At 43.1% G+C, this 20,218-nt stretch overlaps 1 protein-coding gene across 3 annotated transcripts in view; it reads right to left on the bottom strand.

Moving 5' to 3' along the window:
* The window catches only part of LOC136838592 (START domain-containing protein 10-like), an 80,743-nt gene that overhangs the window by 46,272 nt on the left and 14,253 nt on the right, over positions 1 to 20,218 (bottom strand). For all 3 annotated transcript variants that reach the window (XM_067103797.1, XM_067103799.1, XM_067103798.1), the window contains one exon: positions 6,235 to 6,375. In XM_067103797.1, the coding sequence (XP_066959898.1) occupies positions 6,235 to 6,375 (141 nt within the window). The remainder of the gene's footprint in view (positions 1 to 6,234; positions 6,376 to 20,218) is intronic.

Below are 20,218 nucleotides of genomic sequence, written 5' to 3'. Positions count from 1 at the left end.
TGTCATCAAATTTGATCAAGGGGCAATCTGCACTGCAGGTTTCTGTAAAAGATGGAGGATATTACCCAGTTTTTTGTTCCAAAGGTTCGAGTGCTGGGTCCAAAGCAGAAGAAGGCTTATCCAAAGCTGCAGGGCACTTGGAAACTTGATGAGGTTCAAGTGTTATCAGAAGTTCAGCAGCTTCAGGGCGCTCCAACAAAAGAACATCCGACCCTCTCGGGGCGCTTGGCTGCATCAGGGCGCTCGGTTGCATCAGGGCGCTGGGCTGCATCAGGGCACTGGGCTGCATCATGGCGCCTGGCTGCTACAGGACACTTGTCTGCTTCAAGGCGCTCAACATGACATCCCACCAAAACAGGATGTTCTGAGGAAACAGGGCACTTTGTGAAACCTGAAGCTGCTCGCCCAAGAGGTGTAGAGAGCTAGAACCTCGCTCCTGGCGCTGAGGAGAGGAGAAAAACGCTCTGGAGTGTCCCACTTACTGCACAAAGGTTGAGGAATGAAGGGGGGCTCCCTCATTCTCTTGTAAGGGAGATGTGGGGACTGATCTTTACCCGAGAAGCATCTCTGAGTGGGCAAGAATCCTCCGTAAAACGACGAAGACAGCTCCTACGAGGCGACGTTTCCTCAGAATTTGACAAAAGCCAATGCACTTCCGAGACGCCTTTCCAGTGGCTGTCTCTAGTCGCAACCTGGAATGCAACAGGTTGGACTGGGGCGACGACTGCCCGTGGGCAGACCCCACTGACCTCCCTTGGGCTACCAGTATGCCTCCTCCCAGGTAGGGGGGAGTATGGCAGTGACCTGCGCCTAGGAGAATCAGCCGATGCACTTCCGAGACGCCTTTCCAGTGGCTGTCTCTAGTCGCAACCTGGGATGCAACAGGTTGGACTGAGGAGACAACTGCCTGGGCAGACCCCACTGACCTCCCTTGGGCTACCAGTATGCCTCCTCCCAGGTAGAGGGGAGTATAGCAGTGACCTGCGCCTAGGAGAATCAGCGGGACGAGCAGCCGCCCCCTCCACTACACATCCAGAAAGACGATTTTCCAGGCTGTCTGTTGATACCTGGGACTGGCAACAGGCTCAACTGAGGGAGCGAATACCCGTGTGTAACCACCCCCGCTCCTTGGACTTCCAGTATGTCTCCTCCCGGTGTACGGGAGTAAGACATGGACCTTTGTCTAGGAGAATCGAGGGACGAGTAGACACCTCCTCCACTGCACAATACTTCACTATCACAAGGTTAACATCTGTTAACCTAAAACAAGACTGGCAATGGCACGAGAAGGAAGCGAGGGAGCCAGGCGTAAGAGCAAGTGGATAAAATGGGCAGGAAGGTAAGCAGTGGGAGAGAGATGACTTAGATGGCGCCAGGGTATCAGTAACTGGCACCGAGTGCCCGAGAGCAAACGCCGCGACACCAGAGAGTGAGCCCCGAGCGCCCAAAAGCCGGTGCCGAGCATTCTGCAGTTGGCAGCTGTTGAGCCAGTAGCTCGAGCAGGCGCCGGGTGCTCTGCAGTTGGCAGCCGTCGAGCCAGTAGCACGAGCAGGCACCGAGTGTTCTGCAGTTGGCGGTCACCGAGCCAGTAGTTCGAGCAGACTCTGAGCAGACTCCGAGAGTTCTGCAGTTGGCAGCCGTCGAGCCAGTAGGTCGAGCAGGCACCGAGCGTTCTGCAGTTGGCGGCCGTCAAGCCAGTAGCTTGAGCAGGCGCCGAGCGTTCTGTAGTTGGAGCAGGAGAGTGCTACTGGGCGCTTGTAGGAGCTAAAAACTGTGTAACTCTTCACGATTCCTGTCATCCTCCTGCCCTTACACTTTTCAGTTCTCTGCAAAGGAAAGTGTAATAATATGTTCAATTAATTTTTTAAGAACAAATTTATGAAGCACACAGGGTACCATTATACAGATATCTCAATTCCTTTAACATACATATCTCAATACTCATCAAACATTATTTGAGACTCACTGGTGCATTTCATTCTCAAAAAATCGGTCCGGAGCAAATACAAAGTTATGCTTATTACACTACAGTACTCGGAAAAGGAAAGTTAACCTTACGGACCAAGGTGATATCTACATGTCTCAATTCCCGTCACACGTTTGAGATTTACAGTTAAGCCTTTCAAAAACGAAAATACTGGTTGGGTAGATAACGCAACATTAATATTTTACGCTAAAGAAGAGGCAGCAAACGCAAAACTGTAAGTTTCTTACAAAGGAAATTCAGTTTGGTAGCAAACACATTGTACTCTATTCAAGACAAAGTACACACAGTATCATCATACATACAAGTCTCATATTCTAATCAAGACTGAGACTTACAGATAAGAAAACAAAACAATGTTACTGGTTCGGCAACGAACACTATGTTTACATTCACCAGTAAAGGCGAAATCGTCAGTTAAGCTACGTCAGTAGTTAAACAATTGATTATGAGTTCGCTACTGTTGTGTAATATGACAAATTAAACAAAACAATAAAAAAAAAACTGTCCTGAATGCTTTAAGCTTGAAGACTTCCGAAATCGACGATAAAACAGCACCAAAATCCGGTCTCTGACCGGCAAATTTAAGAACAAAGCTGACAAAGATGCTCTGTGTTGACTTGAGCATCAGCAGAAACGTAATGACGAATGTTTGCTGAGTAGTTCCTGATACTCTCGTTAGTAGCTAAGACCAGTCACCTGCACTAAATTGAATTTAAGCTGCCGAGGCAAGAGAAACTAGCTAATGCAATTACTGGGTAAGTTGCAGATATAGAACTGCCAGTTTTCGGTTGTCAGTACCTCTGTTAGGGATGTATCAGCGCCCATACGTAATTATTGGCGCTAATAAGCAGAAACTGGTGCATATCAGCACTGATAAGTGGAAATCAGAGCATATCGGTGCCGAAAATTGCTGCTTTTCATAGCTAAACAAGTGCCTAAAAACAGGATCGCCGATCACCGAGCCCACCAATAACTGGGGACTGCCTTTATGTATATACAGTATATAATCACATATACTGTACTATATGTATTACAGGCAGTTCCCGGTGAACGGCTGGGGCTCTGTTCCCAGCCGAGAGCCGATAACCAAAAATCGATGATAATTATGGTAATACAGTAAATGGCGGTTACAACGTTGTAAGCACCAATAAACCGATTATTGGCGCTGTTAACCGCTCATCAGCACCAACAAACTGATTACCGATGAGATAAACAACTTGCCAACACTGATACACCACTTACTGACACTGAAAATCACTTACTGTTGCCAAAAATCTGGTCAACAACGTCACTGGCCAGGCACTGTAAAACTGAAACGCCATTAACCAATGCCACCGATAAGCGAGGACTGCCTGTACTCTTGCAGTAATCGACCTGTAGTGCTAAGAACAAAATACCGAATTCGAAGGTACTTCCGCCTCACAATTAGGCCAAAGCACCTTACCAATTAGAGGAGTCTTCGCTTCTTGGTCCAAGATCTTGAGACCTTCTCTCTCACAGGGGAAACCAAAAAAGGTTGACCACTATGGTTGGGGGGGATCTCGTCCTAATATATACGGTAAAATTTCTAACCATAATAAAAGAGTATTATTCAATTACCTATTAGCTTTCTCCTGAACCACATAGGGAGCTAAAGAAGGCAGAGCAGAAGTGAGAGAGGAATTAACCTAGGCTATCAGGCAGGCCAATGGAGGAGGAGGAGAAGCAACACCAGAAGACAAAAGGAAAAGATTGAGTAAGCTTATGGTGTGCCCTAATGAACTGTCTACGTAATCTATCTGCCTCTAGCATCTTCCGATACCTCACAAAATTTTCATCCTCTCATCAGATCACTCCTTATTATCTTCACACCAAGAAAACCACAGTCATACCTCAACAGCTAGACTAACACAAAGTGGCCATCATGCACAACCAAAACATTCAATTTCCACAAACTCTTTCCTATACAGCCTAATGCTTTGCTTGTTGTAGATGACATAATGCAAAAAAAGAAAACAAGCACAATATTGTACAGGAGAAAATCAGCAAGAAATAGCCAACATTATTAATAATGCTGATTCACACCATCTGCACAACGAAACGGCATGAAAAATTCTGACATGAACATAAACATTCCAATGCCACCTGATGGGAAACAGGTGATTACACAGCCATAGCAGGTTACCATAGCAGGTTACCCAAGCATTATTTTTTTTTATTTTGAATGCTGATCGCACCTGAAGGTGCGAAGATATAAGCTAACTTTAACAGTAAGTAAGATCCATTCCAAATAATATACATAAAGAGGTTTTCAATGTTTAACACAAAAAAAAAAAAAAATATTTTTAAAATTCCTGTTAGCTTAAGGACACACTGAATTATGAGGAACATACTGAAAAGGGTTAAAAGAAAATCGATTGCTTGATTATTGGTAATTATAAATATCCCATAAAAAACAGGACAAAACATATGATCCATTCATGAGCTCTTTTAGTGTTTGGAGCAGCAGACATACGGGCTCTGACAAAAAAAAAAAAATAATGGATATTTTGAAACTGTGATTATTAAAAGGCTATTCATAGCCAGAGTGATGCAGGAAAATCATATTATGAATGAAGAAGATGGAGAGACATGATGTCCAGCAGCTGGAAAACAGACTGGGATCTCGAAGTCAGAAAAGTCTGAGAAATAAAAGTAGCAGGAGGAAGACCTGTAGGGAAGCCAAGAAAACAGAGAGGAACGGTGTAACTGAAGACCTAAACCAGATGGGAATTCAGGTGGAAAGTTCATAAGACAGAAAAAAATGGACATATTTCATTTCATATCTAACCCCATTAAGTGAAATGCTGATGTAAAAATATTAATGATGATAGTAATGTTTTACAGTGCAGGTCACACTTAACCAACTGCATTAATATACAGATTTGGTTATCAACAACAGTTCAATGTATATATTATGGTTTCACATATATAATAGGATTTATTTTTACACACGTGCACACCTCAGGTCGGAAGACATATGAACCAATTTCTTTAATATCACAGTTTCACTTTGTTGTGATTATAAAATTATCATAAAGCATTATTACAACTACAGTGAAAAAAATTAGTGGAAAAGCAAGCAAATACATGTGAAGTACCAAGTGAAGCAGAAGATAAAGTCCCATATATATGTGATCTTGTAAGGCACTTGACAGAGTGCCAAGAAAATAATTAGATGGGCATTAGAAAAGCAATGCACTAGAAGGACACATTAACTTAATAATCTTACTGTACCATATTACAAGATCTATTGTGATGACAGTATATCAGACAAATTTGAAATTTCGTTGTCTATCAAGGATCACAACTGAGTCCATTGCCGTTTATCTTAGTAATGGAGGCAACTACCAAAGACTGCAGGGCGGGAGGCCCTTGGGAGCTATTTGCAGATGACTTAGTGATAATACTGGAATTAGAGAAAGATACTATTCTAGAAATGTTTAAAAGATGGAAGAGAGTAATGGAAAGGAGAGGGGTGAAAGTAAATGTATTCTAAACTGGAATGGAATTATAGTAAAGTATAGTCAGTCACAATAGATGCTCAGGACTGCAAAATAGAAGTGGAGATATCTTTGATCCCAAACTACTGAAGACCAAATGGGGAAGAGAGGGAGGAGGAGCACCATGTAGAGGTGAAGGGGCAGACCTTACAGAAGAGACAACATTATTGTTTACCTTGGGGACACAAGTGGAAGGAGATTGTTAAACTACCATTGTTTCATCCAAGACAATTCATAATTTTCCCTTGGGAAATTCACTAAAAAAAAAATATAAGCATGAAAAAGGCTGCTGAACTACAAATTGCATGCCACACATTACACAATAGTGTACCACAATAATAGAAAGAAAAATAGCTTATGAACAAAATACTCAGCATTATGATAACAAGTGGGAGAAAATAACCATGAGTGTAATCATTAAGCAGCACCAAAACAGCATGAAGGAGGAAGGTCACAAAGACCTCAGCATAGAAAAAAGGAACAGCAAATAAGGGAGAAATATGACACCAAACATATTAAGCAATGAAGATTTATTTAGAATAATAAGCATGAGAGATGTGGGGTTCTCTCACTTTAAGAGGACCTCTCAGTCTCTAAGGTAGCAAGATCTTCATGTTTTTGAGTGGGTGTACAGTTACCCATTTTGAACTGAAGCACAATTATTTTTGTTTTGTTCATTGTGAAAATTTACCTTATAACGACATGAACACTGTCAAATTCCCATACCTTAATCATGTGAAATGTGGTGTCTCTCATTGGCCTTGTCCAAACTTTTGTAGGAGGCTGGTTGAAAGCCAGATTCCAGCCATCATGACAATCACACAGCTGCTTTAGTCGCTCAAAATCACGGTCATCTGCTACTCTAACCTGCAAAACCAACATAGAACTAAAAACAGAAAAAGGCAGGCCTATACCTAGATCCCAACATTATCTTTAACTACAATACCTAGTCTCCCATTAAAAAAATACTAACATCATTAGTAATCACATAAAAAAAAATATTCTAGCACAGCTTTTAGATAAACAACCCTATAAAAAGTGGACAGACACAACAACAGGTGGGTTTTTGCAACTTGGCTATTTACAAGTCTTCAATTTGATGACCACAGCAACATCTATACTAAAAATACAATGTAGACATCAAAACTAATGCAGTTTCTGCACGTTCTCAATTTTTTAACCTTGGTTACATATGACATGGAATTTTCTAAGTATTAAAGATAACATAAGCCACATCAAATGTATGATAAATAATCACATATGAGAGGCAATATCTACACTAACAGCAAACTTCCTCTGGAGAGACATGGCTATAATCAGGAAACATCAATACCATAATACTTTAATAACAAAAGTATCCAAAATACTAACCTCAGTCAACTGACCCTAATGTAAGAAAAGTAAGTACAATAGCAGCATTGTGCCATAAATATTTCCAAATCCATAATTTTACAATTAAAACTAAATAATGAATAAGCATTGTATTACAGAATATGGTAATTTCAAAATACCTCGATAGCAAGTGTGGAAAGTAATACCATACCTATGAAATATTTAGTTCCGTAATAAAATTTATAATCTGGATATGTACCTATCGTTAAAGATAGGTTACAACATCCCACTGGTCAGGTGCAGTCAGCCTTAAAAAAATGAAGAAATCTTGGCTGACCTGGATGGATTGTCCAGTTCACCTATTTTCCACTAGGTGTATTTCAAATGCTTCATTCTCATCAGAATTCTTTAGATAACCAACTACGATGTGGAGAGGCTGAGCAGGATCTACTTTTAACAGTAAGTATCCAAATACAGTATTAATTTTTATTATGAAAATTTGTATTATTTTGGATGACTTACTTACTGTTAAAGATAGCCGATTCTCACATTGAGAGAAGGATAGTGGGTTAGGGCACAAATCTTTCCTGGAATGTACTACTGCCAGAAGGTGGATCTTGTGAACAGCATAGCCAGAGTAGCTTTATGGAAAAACCCTCTCCTTCAGAAGCAGTACTTATGGACCCATGTGCCTGGGTCAGATAAGCCCAACAAGTGAAGTCCAAAGCTCAAAGGAATACCTACGGATATATTGGCACACTCCTATACATACAATTTACCTTCATGCTCCCCAAAGCTCAAAACTTGGATTTAATACTATGGAAAGAGTAGACGATTGCTCTTTCATTTAGTTCAGGAAAAGACTGTACTGTACAATACTTGTTAGGACTAGCAGACTAGGGGCTTTACAACTTTTTACTGAAATCTCTGCATGTTTCAAGTAATGAGAAGCAAAAAGGGAACTGCACCTCCATTAAGCTGCAATAACTATGTCCTCTTGAGATAAATTCTTTGAAAAACAAATGATTTACCTACTGCTCATATACTGTGAATGTTAGCTTTCAGCAAAGGTAAAACAACCAAGTTAAAGCTTCTCATGAACTAACTTTACTAAACAGCAACAAAATACTGACTCAACAAAATAAATTATAAATATTGCCTGTCAAATGCTTTAATCTAATATTGCCTGTCAAATGCTTTAATCTAATATTGCCTGTCAAATGCTTTAATCTAAGTGAGTAAATTCTAATTGCCTTGAAAGGCATAAAAGTGACTCCTCATTACCCACTAATGAGGTCAAGTTTGTTAATTCAGTACCTTGACAACCCTGGGAAGAGATTTTGCCTTAAAATCATTCCTAGCTCTAAACAAGGGTAAGAACAAAAGAACAGCTTCGTTGCAGAAACCCACACCCTGCAAAAATGCTTATAATTAACTTATTCTTTTTGCTGTCACCAGGGCTACCAAAAAGTGTTTATATTCAAGTGCTTTCAAGCTATTTCTAGAATGGATGGATGGATGTATGATATTTAGGGCAAAAGCCCAGGCACTGGGGCCAACAAGGCCATTCAGCGCCGTAATGGAAAGAAAATAAATTATGTTAAAGTTAAAGCTATTTCTAGAGACTCAAATGGCTCTGAAGACAAATATTTTAAAACCACATCAAGGTTCCAAGAAAGAGGTTGATATGATGTTCTAGGTGTTTCAATCTCAAATAAAGGTCTCCTTCAGATCAGGGTCATTAATAATGCCCAGTTGGGAATGATGTATTATGGAAGAAAGCATTGATCTATATCTTCTACTAGCTGAGCCCAACAGCCTTTTAGAGTATCTAAGAAAATGAAAGAACTTCATTGTCTCAGAGGTACAGGTGCAGGATATACCTTGAAACTGACACCAGAATTGAGAGACCATCCACTGCCTTTGACATAAGTTAGTGGCTGTCTCTTCTGGGTCTGATGATAAGACTCCTGAGATGGTCTAGAAAAACCTTATGCTCAAAAGAGATGGTTGATAGACTCCACAATGTTAACTGAAGCATGTGAAGGTTTCAATAAAACTTCAAAGAAAGCAGTTGTTTGAGACCTCCTGAAAGGAAAGGTTTTGCAGGAGATCTACAACCACAGAAAGTAGGTCCAGAAACCACTCTCTCTGCAGTGGCTGCAGAGAGAACTACTAAGGTCATCCTGGAGTTCCAAGATTCTTGTAACTTACTGAATAGTTTCCTTATGACCCCAAAAAGAGGGAAGGGCATAAGTGTCCATATTCAACCAATCCTCCAGAATTCAGAGGCCATTCTGTCAGAAGTGTCTGACCCCTTATGCTGAGTTGAGTAACTAACACAATATTCCTTGCATCAGCATACAGTTGAAGGCCCTGTGCTAGAAGGAATGGTGAGGAGGATTTCATCAGGTTGTGTTGTCCAAGAATACAGCTACTATTTAGTTTCTTACCAAGAGTCTCACGCTGCTTTGAACTCTTCCAGACTGCTAAGAGTTCGAAATTGTTGGTGTGCAGTGACTTCTCCTCTTCTGACCATAACCTGGACATCTGCAGATCTCAGAAAGGCACCCCAACCCTTCACTGAGGTATCTGAAAACAACGCGAGGTCTGGGTTCCTTATTCCCAGTGAGTCCTACCGTAAACTTTGAAAAATCTGCCCACCATCTTAGAGTCTCTTGAAGACTCACTGGTACTAAAACCAGTCAAATTTAATAGAGATTTTCCCATGCATGTTTCAGGTAAATTTGAATGGGCCTCATCCTGAGCTTGGCTGGGCAGACAAAATTCTAAGAGCACAAATCCCTCTGAGAATTGACAAGAAATCGTCTACTTGTCTCTTTGAGGGGAAAAGCCCAAAAAACTGTGAGATTCTATCTTTATCTCTAGACAGACAATAGGCTGTGTAGGAACTAGCAAAGACTTTTGTAAGGTGATACGAATGCCCAAAGGCTAAGACAGACAAAGTAAACAGTCTTTGGTCCTCAGAACCCCATCATAAGAGCTGATGAGGATTAGACAGTCATTCAAATACAGCAGAAACCAAGTCCTGAGAAGATGAAACCAACCCCCTATGGGAGCGAAAACTTTTGTAAAAGTTGTGGCGCTGTGCCTAACACAAACACAGAGCAATGAATTGGTAAACTTTCCCTGCAAACACAAACCAACAATATCTGGGAGACATAGGGTTTACCTGGGCAAGGAAATAAATGTTCTGCACGTCCACAGAAATCATCCAATCACTCTACTGAATAGCTTCCAGAACTGTGCTGGACGACTCTGTGGAAAAGGGATTCTGCTGAATGAACTTGTGGTTGAAGATTTCCAACACTCTCCACCCCCTCGACAATTATAGAACAAGATACAGGCAACTATAGAAATTTGGGGAGGGATCCAACACAGGCTTCATAAATTCCTTCTCTAACAGAGACTTGACTTCTTGCAAGACTAAGAATTCTTCCCAGTGATGAAGGTAAGAAGGAAATGCTATCAGCAAAGCCACCAAAAGAGAAGCGAGAACAGGAATGACATAATCTTCCTTGATTACATTCACCACACAAAGTCTTACCAGACAGCTTTCTACCAGAATCTGACAGCTGCAATAGTAAATTCTTTTTAGCACTGTGAGAAGTCTTTATTCTTCTGGAATCCACACATAGCTCCTCGAAAGGGCTTACAGAACTTTGCCTGTCTCCAACTTTTCTTTTTATTCAGCAAAAAAGCAAAGAAGTCTGTTTCACAAACTGAAGAGGGCTTCAGAGCCAGCACAGAACCAGTATCTTAAAAGGCAGCTCTCCATGATGTCATAAAGGAAGGAAGATAAGTAGAAGAATTTTTAAGGAAGCCTTATGTGCCAGACAACAAAAAATTTCCTCAAAGTGCACCTCAACCAATGAAAAAAGCTTTAACCTTTTCATCGTCTTGACAGAAACCAAAGTACTGGAAGAGAGCGAAAGACTGAGTTTCTGTAATCTCTAAATCCTCAACCAAATGAGGGTAAAGAGAAGCACACGTCTATGATCCGCCTAAAAACTGAAGACAGTTCTTCCACCTAAAGTCCACTTCCACAAACGCCAACAAAGGGGCCAGGGCAGCAGAAGCCAACTCAAGCAAAGCAACATGCAAAGTGGAAGAGGTGACAGTGGGGAAGAGAACACTCTTGTTGCATTATAACTGAGGTACCAAGAGCGACTGAGAAAGTGATTATGTAAAGGCCACAGGCAGAGCAGTCGATGGCTGGGGGAACAGTTGGGAAGGCAGCTGGAAGGGAAGGGGGAGGAGTAAGTTAATAAGGCTTTGACACAACCAACTTGCCAACCGCTGCCTTACAAGACATCATATGACCTGACAATGACAATCTTTGCTGCAACAATACTTCAAATATAGCATAAAGCTTAGCTTCTAAGGAGGCTCCTTCTGAGCAGGCAAGTGGAGTCACAAAAAGGACATTCAATGGGACAGAAGAGGAAGGGCCACTAACTTCAACAGACACAGATGAGATAGAGGGAAGATGAAGATTACAAGGAGAAATAGGGAAAAAAATTGGAAGGAAATTGATGAGGAAAAGAACAAACAGGTTCAGATTGCAAGACAATGGACTGAAAAACATTTACTTTAGCATCAAAACTCATAGCAGAAACATTAACTTCATCTCTATGGTTACCTCCTACATTACTACAGTAGGTCCTAACTCTACACCTACATCACTACTGCTACGAATGTAACAATGGTGATAATTGGTGCACTGTTCGCTCTTACCAGAAAAATCCTTAGGGAATAGTGGAATACAATTATTCATCTGCAACAAAGGAGAAAAATGTGTCGGAGCGCACAGAAAAACCTAGCCCTGAGACAACCTGGTTCCAGGCGGTGGAGGCTTCCTCCGTGGGGAACCAGCTTCTATACCCAACAAAAGTTTGGTTAAACCCCTGACTGACTACAAAATCAGATTAACATCCTGTTCTAACTTATGAAGTCAAATTTCCTGAACTGAAAGGGGAGCAGAAAATGGAGCTACACTAGGCATAACAGGAAGTAGAGGAGCAAGGAGGAGAGAGGGAGGATGGATTGGGAGAGAAAAGTGTAATAGGTGAGAAGCCAGCAGGGAAGTAACTGGCCTATGCCCTGCTCTAACCAGTTGCCTTCTCAACCTACCTGCTTTCCTATTCTTCCTGTGACTGAGACATTTCTTCATTTTTCCATTAGACCACTCCCTAAATTTCTCAAACTGAAGGTTATTACACTCCTGACCCCTAAAAATGATGCAAACAGAGTGCCAAACAATTGTGTCGAAATATGCTGCAGCAGAACCTAATATTCTTAAGCTTGCTACTTCCACTTGATGACATCCTACCAACAAAGCAAAAAGATCATAATACCATGAAACAGTGCAACAGCCAAAGTCCTGAATGCTTATCAGCACCGATCACTACAGCAGCAAGAATACTGATTACTGATGAGAGCTAAAACATTTGAAACAAACCTGGTGAACATCAGGCAACTAGACAGTCCATCCGAGTCAGCAAAGCATCCATCTTTTGTTTAATGCCGACCACATCTGACCAGTGCAAAGATGTAATCTATCTTATAAGATTCATCCCAAATAATAGTACTGTATGTTGCACACAGCACGTCCTGAATGCTCTGAACTCGTGCCTTATTCCTAAAGAATCATTCTAAAATATTAGTGTTAACAACCTTAATATTTCAAAATTGTACAAAAATTCCTATATACAGTATATGCCATAACTCAAGAATGAGCCAAGTGGGTCACTTATGTACTGAACTGCTTAGTTATCTAATTAATATCTAACAGATAGTGCCTTATTACCTGCTCCTTGTGCCCCACACATTCACTGCTCTAGTATTGTCAATATGAGGGAATATGTGAGTACTAGTGTACATAAGTTGAGTTCTTTGTATTAACTGTACAAAAGAAATTTCTGGATCAGGGTCCGTGTCACCCGGTGAAATAGTCCATTCAGCACTTATTTCTAGGTAATTCCGTTGCTAGATACCAGAAAGCTAGTAAATGCTGGGTTACTACCCCAGAGCGGGCTCCACTAGATGGAGTCGTGTATGGAAAGGGTGAACTACAAAATGGAACCTTATCCTATAGGAATTCCCAATGTCAAAAAGTCCCAACGAGGAGTGCCGATACAAGCCCATACTACTCGCGGACTGTATACAAGGCAACACTAGCCGCATTCCATTTTAACGCGTTTCGTTTTCTGCGTAATTTCGTTGTGATCCTTATTTGTCTCTATTTTGGTTTTTTATGGCATCCTGCAAGGTTCTTCTTCCAATTACTTAATTTGCCAGTGTTTTGTTGTTTTTGGGCGATTGAGACTTCTTATTTTTCGCTAGTTTAATTAGGAATTTATAACGCCAAATCTCGATCTCCTCTCACGTCATCTCTTGACCTCTCTTGGTCTTGGATGGCATTTGTTTTGTGTTTTTATTTGTATCTTTCTTGGAATGTTTCAGTAATGATCCTAACTTTGAGTAGGTTTGATTAATTTTGTTTGTTCTGCTTGCCCCATTTACTACGAGAAGTGCTGTTTAGCGTTTGAATACGACTACCCCTGGACCCATTCGCTTTTATCATGGCTTCATTATTCGAGGTGATTTTTACGAGTGATGTTTAGCGTTTAGACTCACGAGCTACCCACTTGGGCCATTAGCCTTTTATCATGGCTTCATTGGGTGAATGTTTAGCGTTTAGGCTGCAGGCTCCCCTCGGACCCATTAAGCTTTTATCGTGGCCATTCTGAGGGAAATGTTGTTTGAGCGTTTAGACTCGAGCTTCCCCCTCCCGAGCCATTAAGCATTATCATGGCCTTATTACATGCTTCATTTTGTCACTCCACTTCTCTTAGCCTTTGGGGATCTTATTTTCATTGGTACTGTTATGGTTTTACTTTGTTTTCATGATTTTGTTTATTTTGTGAATTTTTGTGTTTCCCTTCCTGGTCAAGTGCTGTCTTGTTGTTGGGCCTCACGTGGTTCCCCTGGGACCTCATTGGCCTACTATTTTGGTCTTATTTTGTCTTGTTTAGACTCCTTCTAGTGTGGACATGATTATTATTGTTTAATTTTTGACCTTGTGCTTGGATGCTTTTGAATTTTGTTAATTTTGGGATACTGTACAACTGGAGATCGGTCATGTCCCTTCACGTCCATGTTGTGTTGGGCCTGCCTATCTCCTACATGTACCTTATAGACAATTTTTGTTTGTGTGATTTTTTTTTGAGTTATTGGTTAGCCTTTACCCCTCTCTAAGGCTTCCTTCCTTTACATCCCCACCTCCAGTTAGGTTAGCCTAGGGTTGGCTGTAACACTTTTCCCTTGGGAAAAAGATTACGTTATTAGAGAGGGACGATCTCGATCTATGCATTATGAGTTTCATGTCGGTGATCTCGTTCTGTTACATGTGTTTATGTCTGGTGCTTCCCTTTGTTTTGGTTTTGACTTGGATATATTGCCTACGTCCACCCTCTCTGTTTGGAAGCTTTCCTTGGGCTAATGTTCCTAATAAGTTAAGCTGGAATAGCGGGGGTTCTGCGTGGCCTATCTTAGTTCAATCCTTCTTTGGGTTGCTTACCAATGGTGACCGGGAGTGCTCTCCCCACTCCTGTTCACATTTCTTTTACCGACTATATATATGTTATTTTGTGGTTTCGAGAGTCCCCTTCTCTCCCTTTTATCCTTTGCTCTCTCTCTCCCCCTTGGTTTTGTTTTCAAAGTTTTGTTAACTTTCCAAGGCTTGAGAGCAATTATCATGTTTACATGTCGTAGCTAATCCTCCCTCTGCATTGATTGATTGTCCTTCGGTGTGTCTGAGTTGGCACTCACCTGGACCTGGGTGTAGGTGCTCTCCCACTCCTGTTACCTCCTTTTATCTTTCTTTGCTCTCCTGGCCGTGAGGTTTTTTTTTTTTTTGCCCTTCCTCTCTTTTCTCTCGCTCTTGTGGGTGCAGCACAGCTTACATAGCGAGGGGATCTATGAGAATCTCTGGGCCAGGTGCTGTCCACCTGGTGCAGCTGCTTTGGGTTTGTCAGCCTCTGGCTATCCTTCCCCCTTCCTTTTCGTGGAAACTCTTTCCCCTTACATGTGGTGCTTCCTACATGTTAGCACCTCACTGTTGGGATCTCATCACGAGACCAGTTAGCGTTCTCCACCTAACTGTCTTCTGCTTTATTTGCTGGCGTTCCCCCTCCTTTTTACTGCTACCTGTTGGTGTTTCGTTATCTTGTTGAAACTCTCTTTGCCTGCTACGGCGGTTTTAGTGTTTAGCGGTGTTTATTCCCCGCTATCACTTCGTTCGGATATCCTCCTCGGGGAGTTTCCTCTCCTGGCTCGGTCGCCCGCCCGAACGATTCTGCTGCCTACATTTTGTTCGAACATGTCGCTTGAATGTTCGTTGACTCATTTTATGTCTATCAGGTTTTGTCCTGTTAGCCGGTTTCTCTCGGTTTTCTCGGGGTTTCTGGTCTGACTAGGCTATAGCTGCTCGATACTCTGCTCCGGCATCCCGTTCCAGCATGCCCTTTTCTCATACGTTTCGGCTGGTTTGTCAAATTGCAGGAATGCTCCGCTATCCTACAACAAACCAGCGATCCCACCCGAGAATCTAGCTCCCATTCCGGTCACTTGATCTGTTTGGATTTATAGTTTGTACGGAAGGTTATGAAATGCGGCTATACTCTCTCGAGCAGGCTTCTTGATGAACCGTAGGTTTTATATATACCTGTCATTCGTCTCCGTAAACTCGCCTCATGTGACTTATTCTTGACTCGGAGGTTGTTGTCGCAGCTATGCTCTCTCCGGAGCAGGCTATGATGAATCCGTGGGTTTATACGTAAGCGCGCCTCCTTTGTCTTATTATTAGTCGTTTGGCTTTCCGGCGAGTGGCGTTAATAAGCTATACTTTCTCGGAGCAGGCTACCTGATGAATCCGTAGGTTTTCATATACACCTGTTGGTTTTACCTCCGTCAAGCTCCACCTTATGTGGCTTATTAATAGTCGCTCTTTCGAACTCCGTCTCCGGGCGGGATTCTTGGTCGGTGAGTTTCATATAAACCTGCTCGGTTCTCCGCCTCTTGTGGCTTATTAACGATTCATCTTTCGATTATTTGGGCTCTCTCCGAGCGCGAGATTCTCGATAGTTGTTGCGAGTTTCATATCGCCTATCGATTTCCTCCGCCAAACTCCGTTTCGGGGCCGAGATTCTCGGGCGTGTGTTGAGTTTCATATACACCTATCGGTTTTCTTAGCAAACTCCGTCTTATATAACATTGATAATTGTTCCTCCAGATCTGGGGTCTAATTTTTCCCCCTCCTGGAGCGACCGCCAAGTCTCGTATGCCGCTTCAAGTTAGTGTTTACGGAGAGTTTTCTGAGAACGTTAAGGCGCTATATCGTTCGGACCTGTGAACGCTCGTCGGGCGATAAGTAGGTGCGGGAATAGTGAGATAAACCTTTTTCCGTAGCTCAAGATTAAGTGAGCAAACTTTTCCTTTAGGATTCGTTACCTTCTCATCCCTTTTAGCGGTTCTGGTCTACAATCCCTAAGGTGAAGTAAGTAAAATAAAAAGACCACCCTTTTTAAACCAAGAGGCGCTCGGGGCCCCTCAAGGGCGTCTCGGATCTCTAATCCCGGTGCCATCTCTGAGTTTGGCCTGCGTCTTCTGGAAAGGACCACGGCCCAAGCAAAGCAGAGCGGTTACCCCTCCTTCCTTTGTTGGATAACTCTTTTCACGGGTCTCCTTATAAGGGCTGCGTTATGAGATCATGATATTTAGCCAAACTAACTATCTCGTCATGGTCCATGCCTTCCCCTTTCCAGGAGCTTAAATCCCAGAGATTAATCTCAAGACTCATTGTCAATGGATCACCTGTGTGAAGTGCCACTCGTTCGAATTCTGCTCGTTCGGACATCTCCACCTCTTTCCCCTCAGTCTGGGGAATCTTGGTGCCTTCCTTTATGCTTCCCAGCATGAAGGCACCTCCTGTCGAAATTATTGGGCACCGCCGGAGGGGTTGGTGGAAGGACATTTCTTCCCTTCCAGTCTGGTATCCTCTTATCGGGTTTTACCAGACTATGGCTCAGGCATGGCATCTGTCGGCAGGATCACATAAGTGAGCCTCAGCTGGGGCTGGACACATGTCGTCTCCACAAGGGGACTCTCTGGTGGAGTGGCAGGCGGAAAATTCAAGTTCCCACGCCAGCTGGTCTTACCGTGCTCTCTTTGGGCCCTGTTTCTTACCCCTTGTGCTCAGATATGACCCTCTTATCAACTTAGGCTTGTTTGAAAATGTATCAGCCAGGGCATTTCCGGAACAGATATCACAGATACATTCACAGTGAATCTTGCTCCCGGACTACGCTACAATTTCTTTGGCGTACGTCTAAAACTTCGGAGTCAATTTTGGAAGCTGAAACAGGAGTGTAAGTCAGGCTTGCCGTTCCGCCTTGAGCTGAAGAATCTTATGAACAGTTTCACCTGGAGAAATAATCTTTTTCCCAGGTGGGCGTTATTCTGGCCCGTCTTGGACTACTATTGTTACCCAGACCTCGTTCTCATGGGTGTCACCCTACAGGCAGAGCGGTCTGATCTTGCGGGACCTGTCCCAAGTCCGGCAAAAAGAAGTTCTGCATATGGTTCAGAGCCCCCTGCTCAGGCGGTGTGCAGGCGCTTCCAGGTCTCTGCCCTGAACGGCCAATCGGCTCCTCACTCCCATTCCACCTCGATGTGCAGGTTCAGCTAACACATCAGCCCCCTTAACTAACGCCCCGTGTGTCTCTGCCTCCCACGATGCTGTGGGTTTTCTTTGCTTCATACCAAAACCTAAGGAAAGAATTTTCACTGAACATTTGGCAGGCTCTGACCCTCAGGGTTATCACTTAAGACTGGGATGCATCCCTACTCCTCTCCGAGAATTTGGGAAGGCATTCGCTTCAGGAAGCAAATCAAAGCCTCCTCCCCTGTAATTATTTCTCTCATATGGGTGGGGCTGCATGCCATTTGGGACCACGGAACCAGTTCCTGGGCCCAGAGTATAGTTATCAGGGCCCGGGGGGGGAGCTGGACTGTTGTTCCCCCAATCAGGTTCAGTCAACCTCCGGCCAGAGTTCTGAGGTCTTTGCGAATGGCCTGTCAGGCTTTTCAGTCTGCCGAAGTTCCCTTCACTGGAAAATTTTTCGGGCGTGTCCGTTTATTTCACTTATTCTTGGCAAGTCTCGGTGCCCACAGTCTTGTGGGTTCGGATCCTACCTGCAGAGTGGACCGTGGCCACCTCTATAGACCTTTCGATGCTTCCTTTCACATCTTGGTTTTGCAGAAAGGTCTATCCTTCTGGGATTGAACCTTCGAGGAGCAGGCGTACCCCTTCAGGTTCATGCCCTCCTGTCACACGGCTCCAAGTCTTTGCCAGTTTGAACAATACCGTAGTTCAACAGCTCCGGTATTAGGAGGCTATGCTAACTGCATGTATCTAGTTGCCTGGCTCATTTGGGCACCCAGCGTCGGGAATTGCATGAGGCGCCGGTCGTATAATCGGTTTCTAGAGTCTTTGGGCTTCTAAGTAACAGGAAGGGAATCCCACCTGATTCAGGTAGCCTTCCGTGGACTGAATCCAGTGAAGTGGAAAAGAGAGATAACAGGGCATCTTATCATTTCATCATCATCATACTCTCCCGTGCCCAGAAAGATTCCTGGGTTTTCAGTTTGCTTTAGTAGCGGTTCTCCTTCTGAAGTCAAGCTGGGGTTTATGACCAGGTATGGTGGAGTCAGGACGTGTCTCCTTAGTTCCTCCTGCTTGAATAGTGGCCTCGACCTCGCACAACTGTCGTGCTTACCGAGTCAGTTCTCTGCGCTTTCCTCCGGCCTCAGTATTCACACAGTCTCTCTGGGCCCGGGTGAGTGGATTTTTGGCCCAATGAAGTACGCGTGGTACTTAGTCGGTCCACGTTCGGCAGTTCCATATCAGCGCTTTGGAGGCGTTGACAGTCTTCTGTTCTTGGAAACTGCTTTAGAGTTTCGCTTTTGAGCTGGTTCTGAACAAAACAGCAATAGTGCGCTGCGTAAACAGTGGTTTGGACAGGGTAGTACGTTCAGGTTATGGTTCATTCTTCTCCACATAACCAACTGAAGCGCCAGGTGCTTCTGTCTGCCACCCTTCGTGAGGTCCGAAGGTACTACTTTTTCCCTATCGGACTCCCCTGGTGTCGGGAATAGTCCCCTTAGGCGGGCGTCATTCAGGTGATCGTGTGACACTGGGCTGGAAGTAGGTCAGTTGCAACCCAATTCAGCCACAAACTATCAAGCCATCCCCGTCTGGTATAGCTTCCAGCCTGCGTCAGCCCTCCAACTCTGATGTCCACCAGCTTTTGATGCACATGAATCTTACAGTTTAGGAGAGCTGATATTGGTCCTATTATTTCTGTTTTCCAAATCAGTTAAAGGGATCTACTCTACTGCAGTATGGTTCTGCAGTTAAATAATACTTATCTTCACATCGTTTTCGAAGCTACAGGTACTGATCGTGCGTTGTGTATCGAACAAAGTGTTTTGTTGGAACCAGGCTACAGGCGCCAACTTTCACATCCCTAGGTGTCTGTGTTCGTCTAGAACAGTACTCCGTCCATTGGTTCTGGTCTTTGAGTAATGTATCGGTTAACCTTGGTAACCAACAATGTCTGGTTCTTATCTTTCCTTGTTAGGAAGTCCCAAAAATTTTTAATCAGCTTAGCTTCTAATGTTGAATTTTTCCTGCTTTTCATGTACTGTCTGTGGGGACAATCAGTTTGGGTTGTCTGGTGGAACCAATCAGTTTGGTTCCCCCTCATCAGGGTAGTGTTGTGAATTCCTCACTAACTTTCTCTCTACAATTGAAGGTCACTCATTTTCGGTGGTCACCTTGGAAAGTACTCCCTTTGCAGGTCTGTTTCTGTGTCCAGTTTCTTCTTTGCAGGCTTTTAGACAGGACCTCGCAATTTTGTCAGGTCCTCTCCTTTAAAAAAGAGGAGGGCACTGTCATTGGGTCCTTTATTAGGCAGGAAGTATTTCGCTAATACAAACTATTCCAGATTGCTGTTCTAAGCTCATGATCTTAGGCAGTGACCACTTACATTATTTTCATTTACATGAACTTAGAGGACCTGCCATATTAGAATTTAGAATTCTCCTAGTTTTCAACGTTTCTATTTAAGTCTTTAATAGCATAAGAACTGATGTTTATTTCTCATTTCACTATTTCACCGGGTGACCTGGGTTGATCAGAAGGATTTTGACAGAAAATCTATTTCTGGAGAGGGCCATGCACCAGTGACTCCTGTTTTTCATTCTCTCCTCCCTTGTTAAACTTCATTCCTAG

This window comes from Macrobrachium rosenbergii, chromosome 5, assembly GCF_040412425.1.
Source record: "Macrobrachium rosenbergii isolate ZJJX-2024 chromosome 5, ASM4041242v1, whole genome shotgun sequence".
NCBI lineage: Eukaryota > Metazoa > Arthropoda > Malacostraca > Decapoda > Palaemonidae > Macrobrachium > Macrobrachium rosenbergii.
Note: the sequence above shows the minus strand (reverse complement) of the source record. Positions and strands in the feature narration are given on the sequence as shown.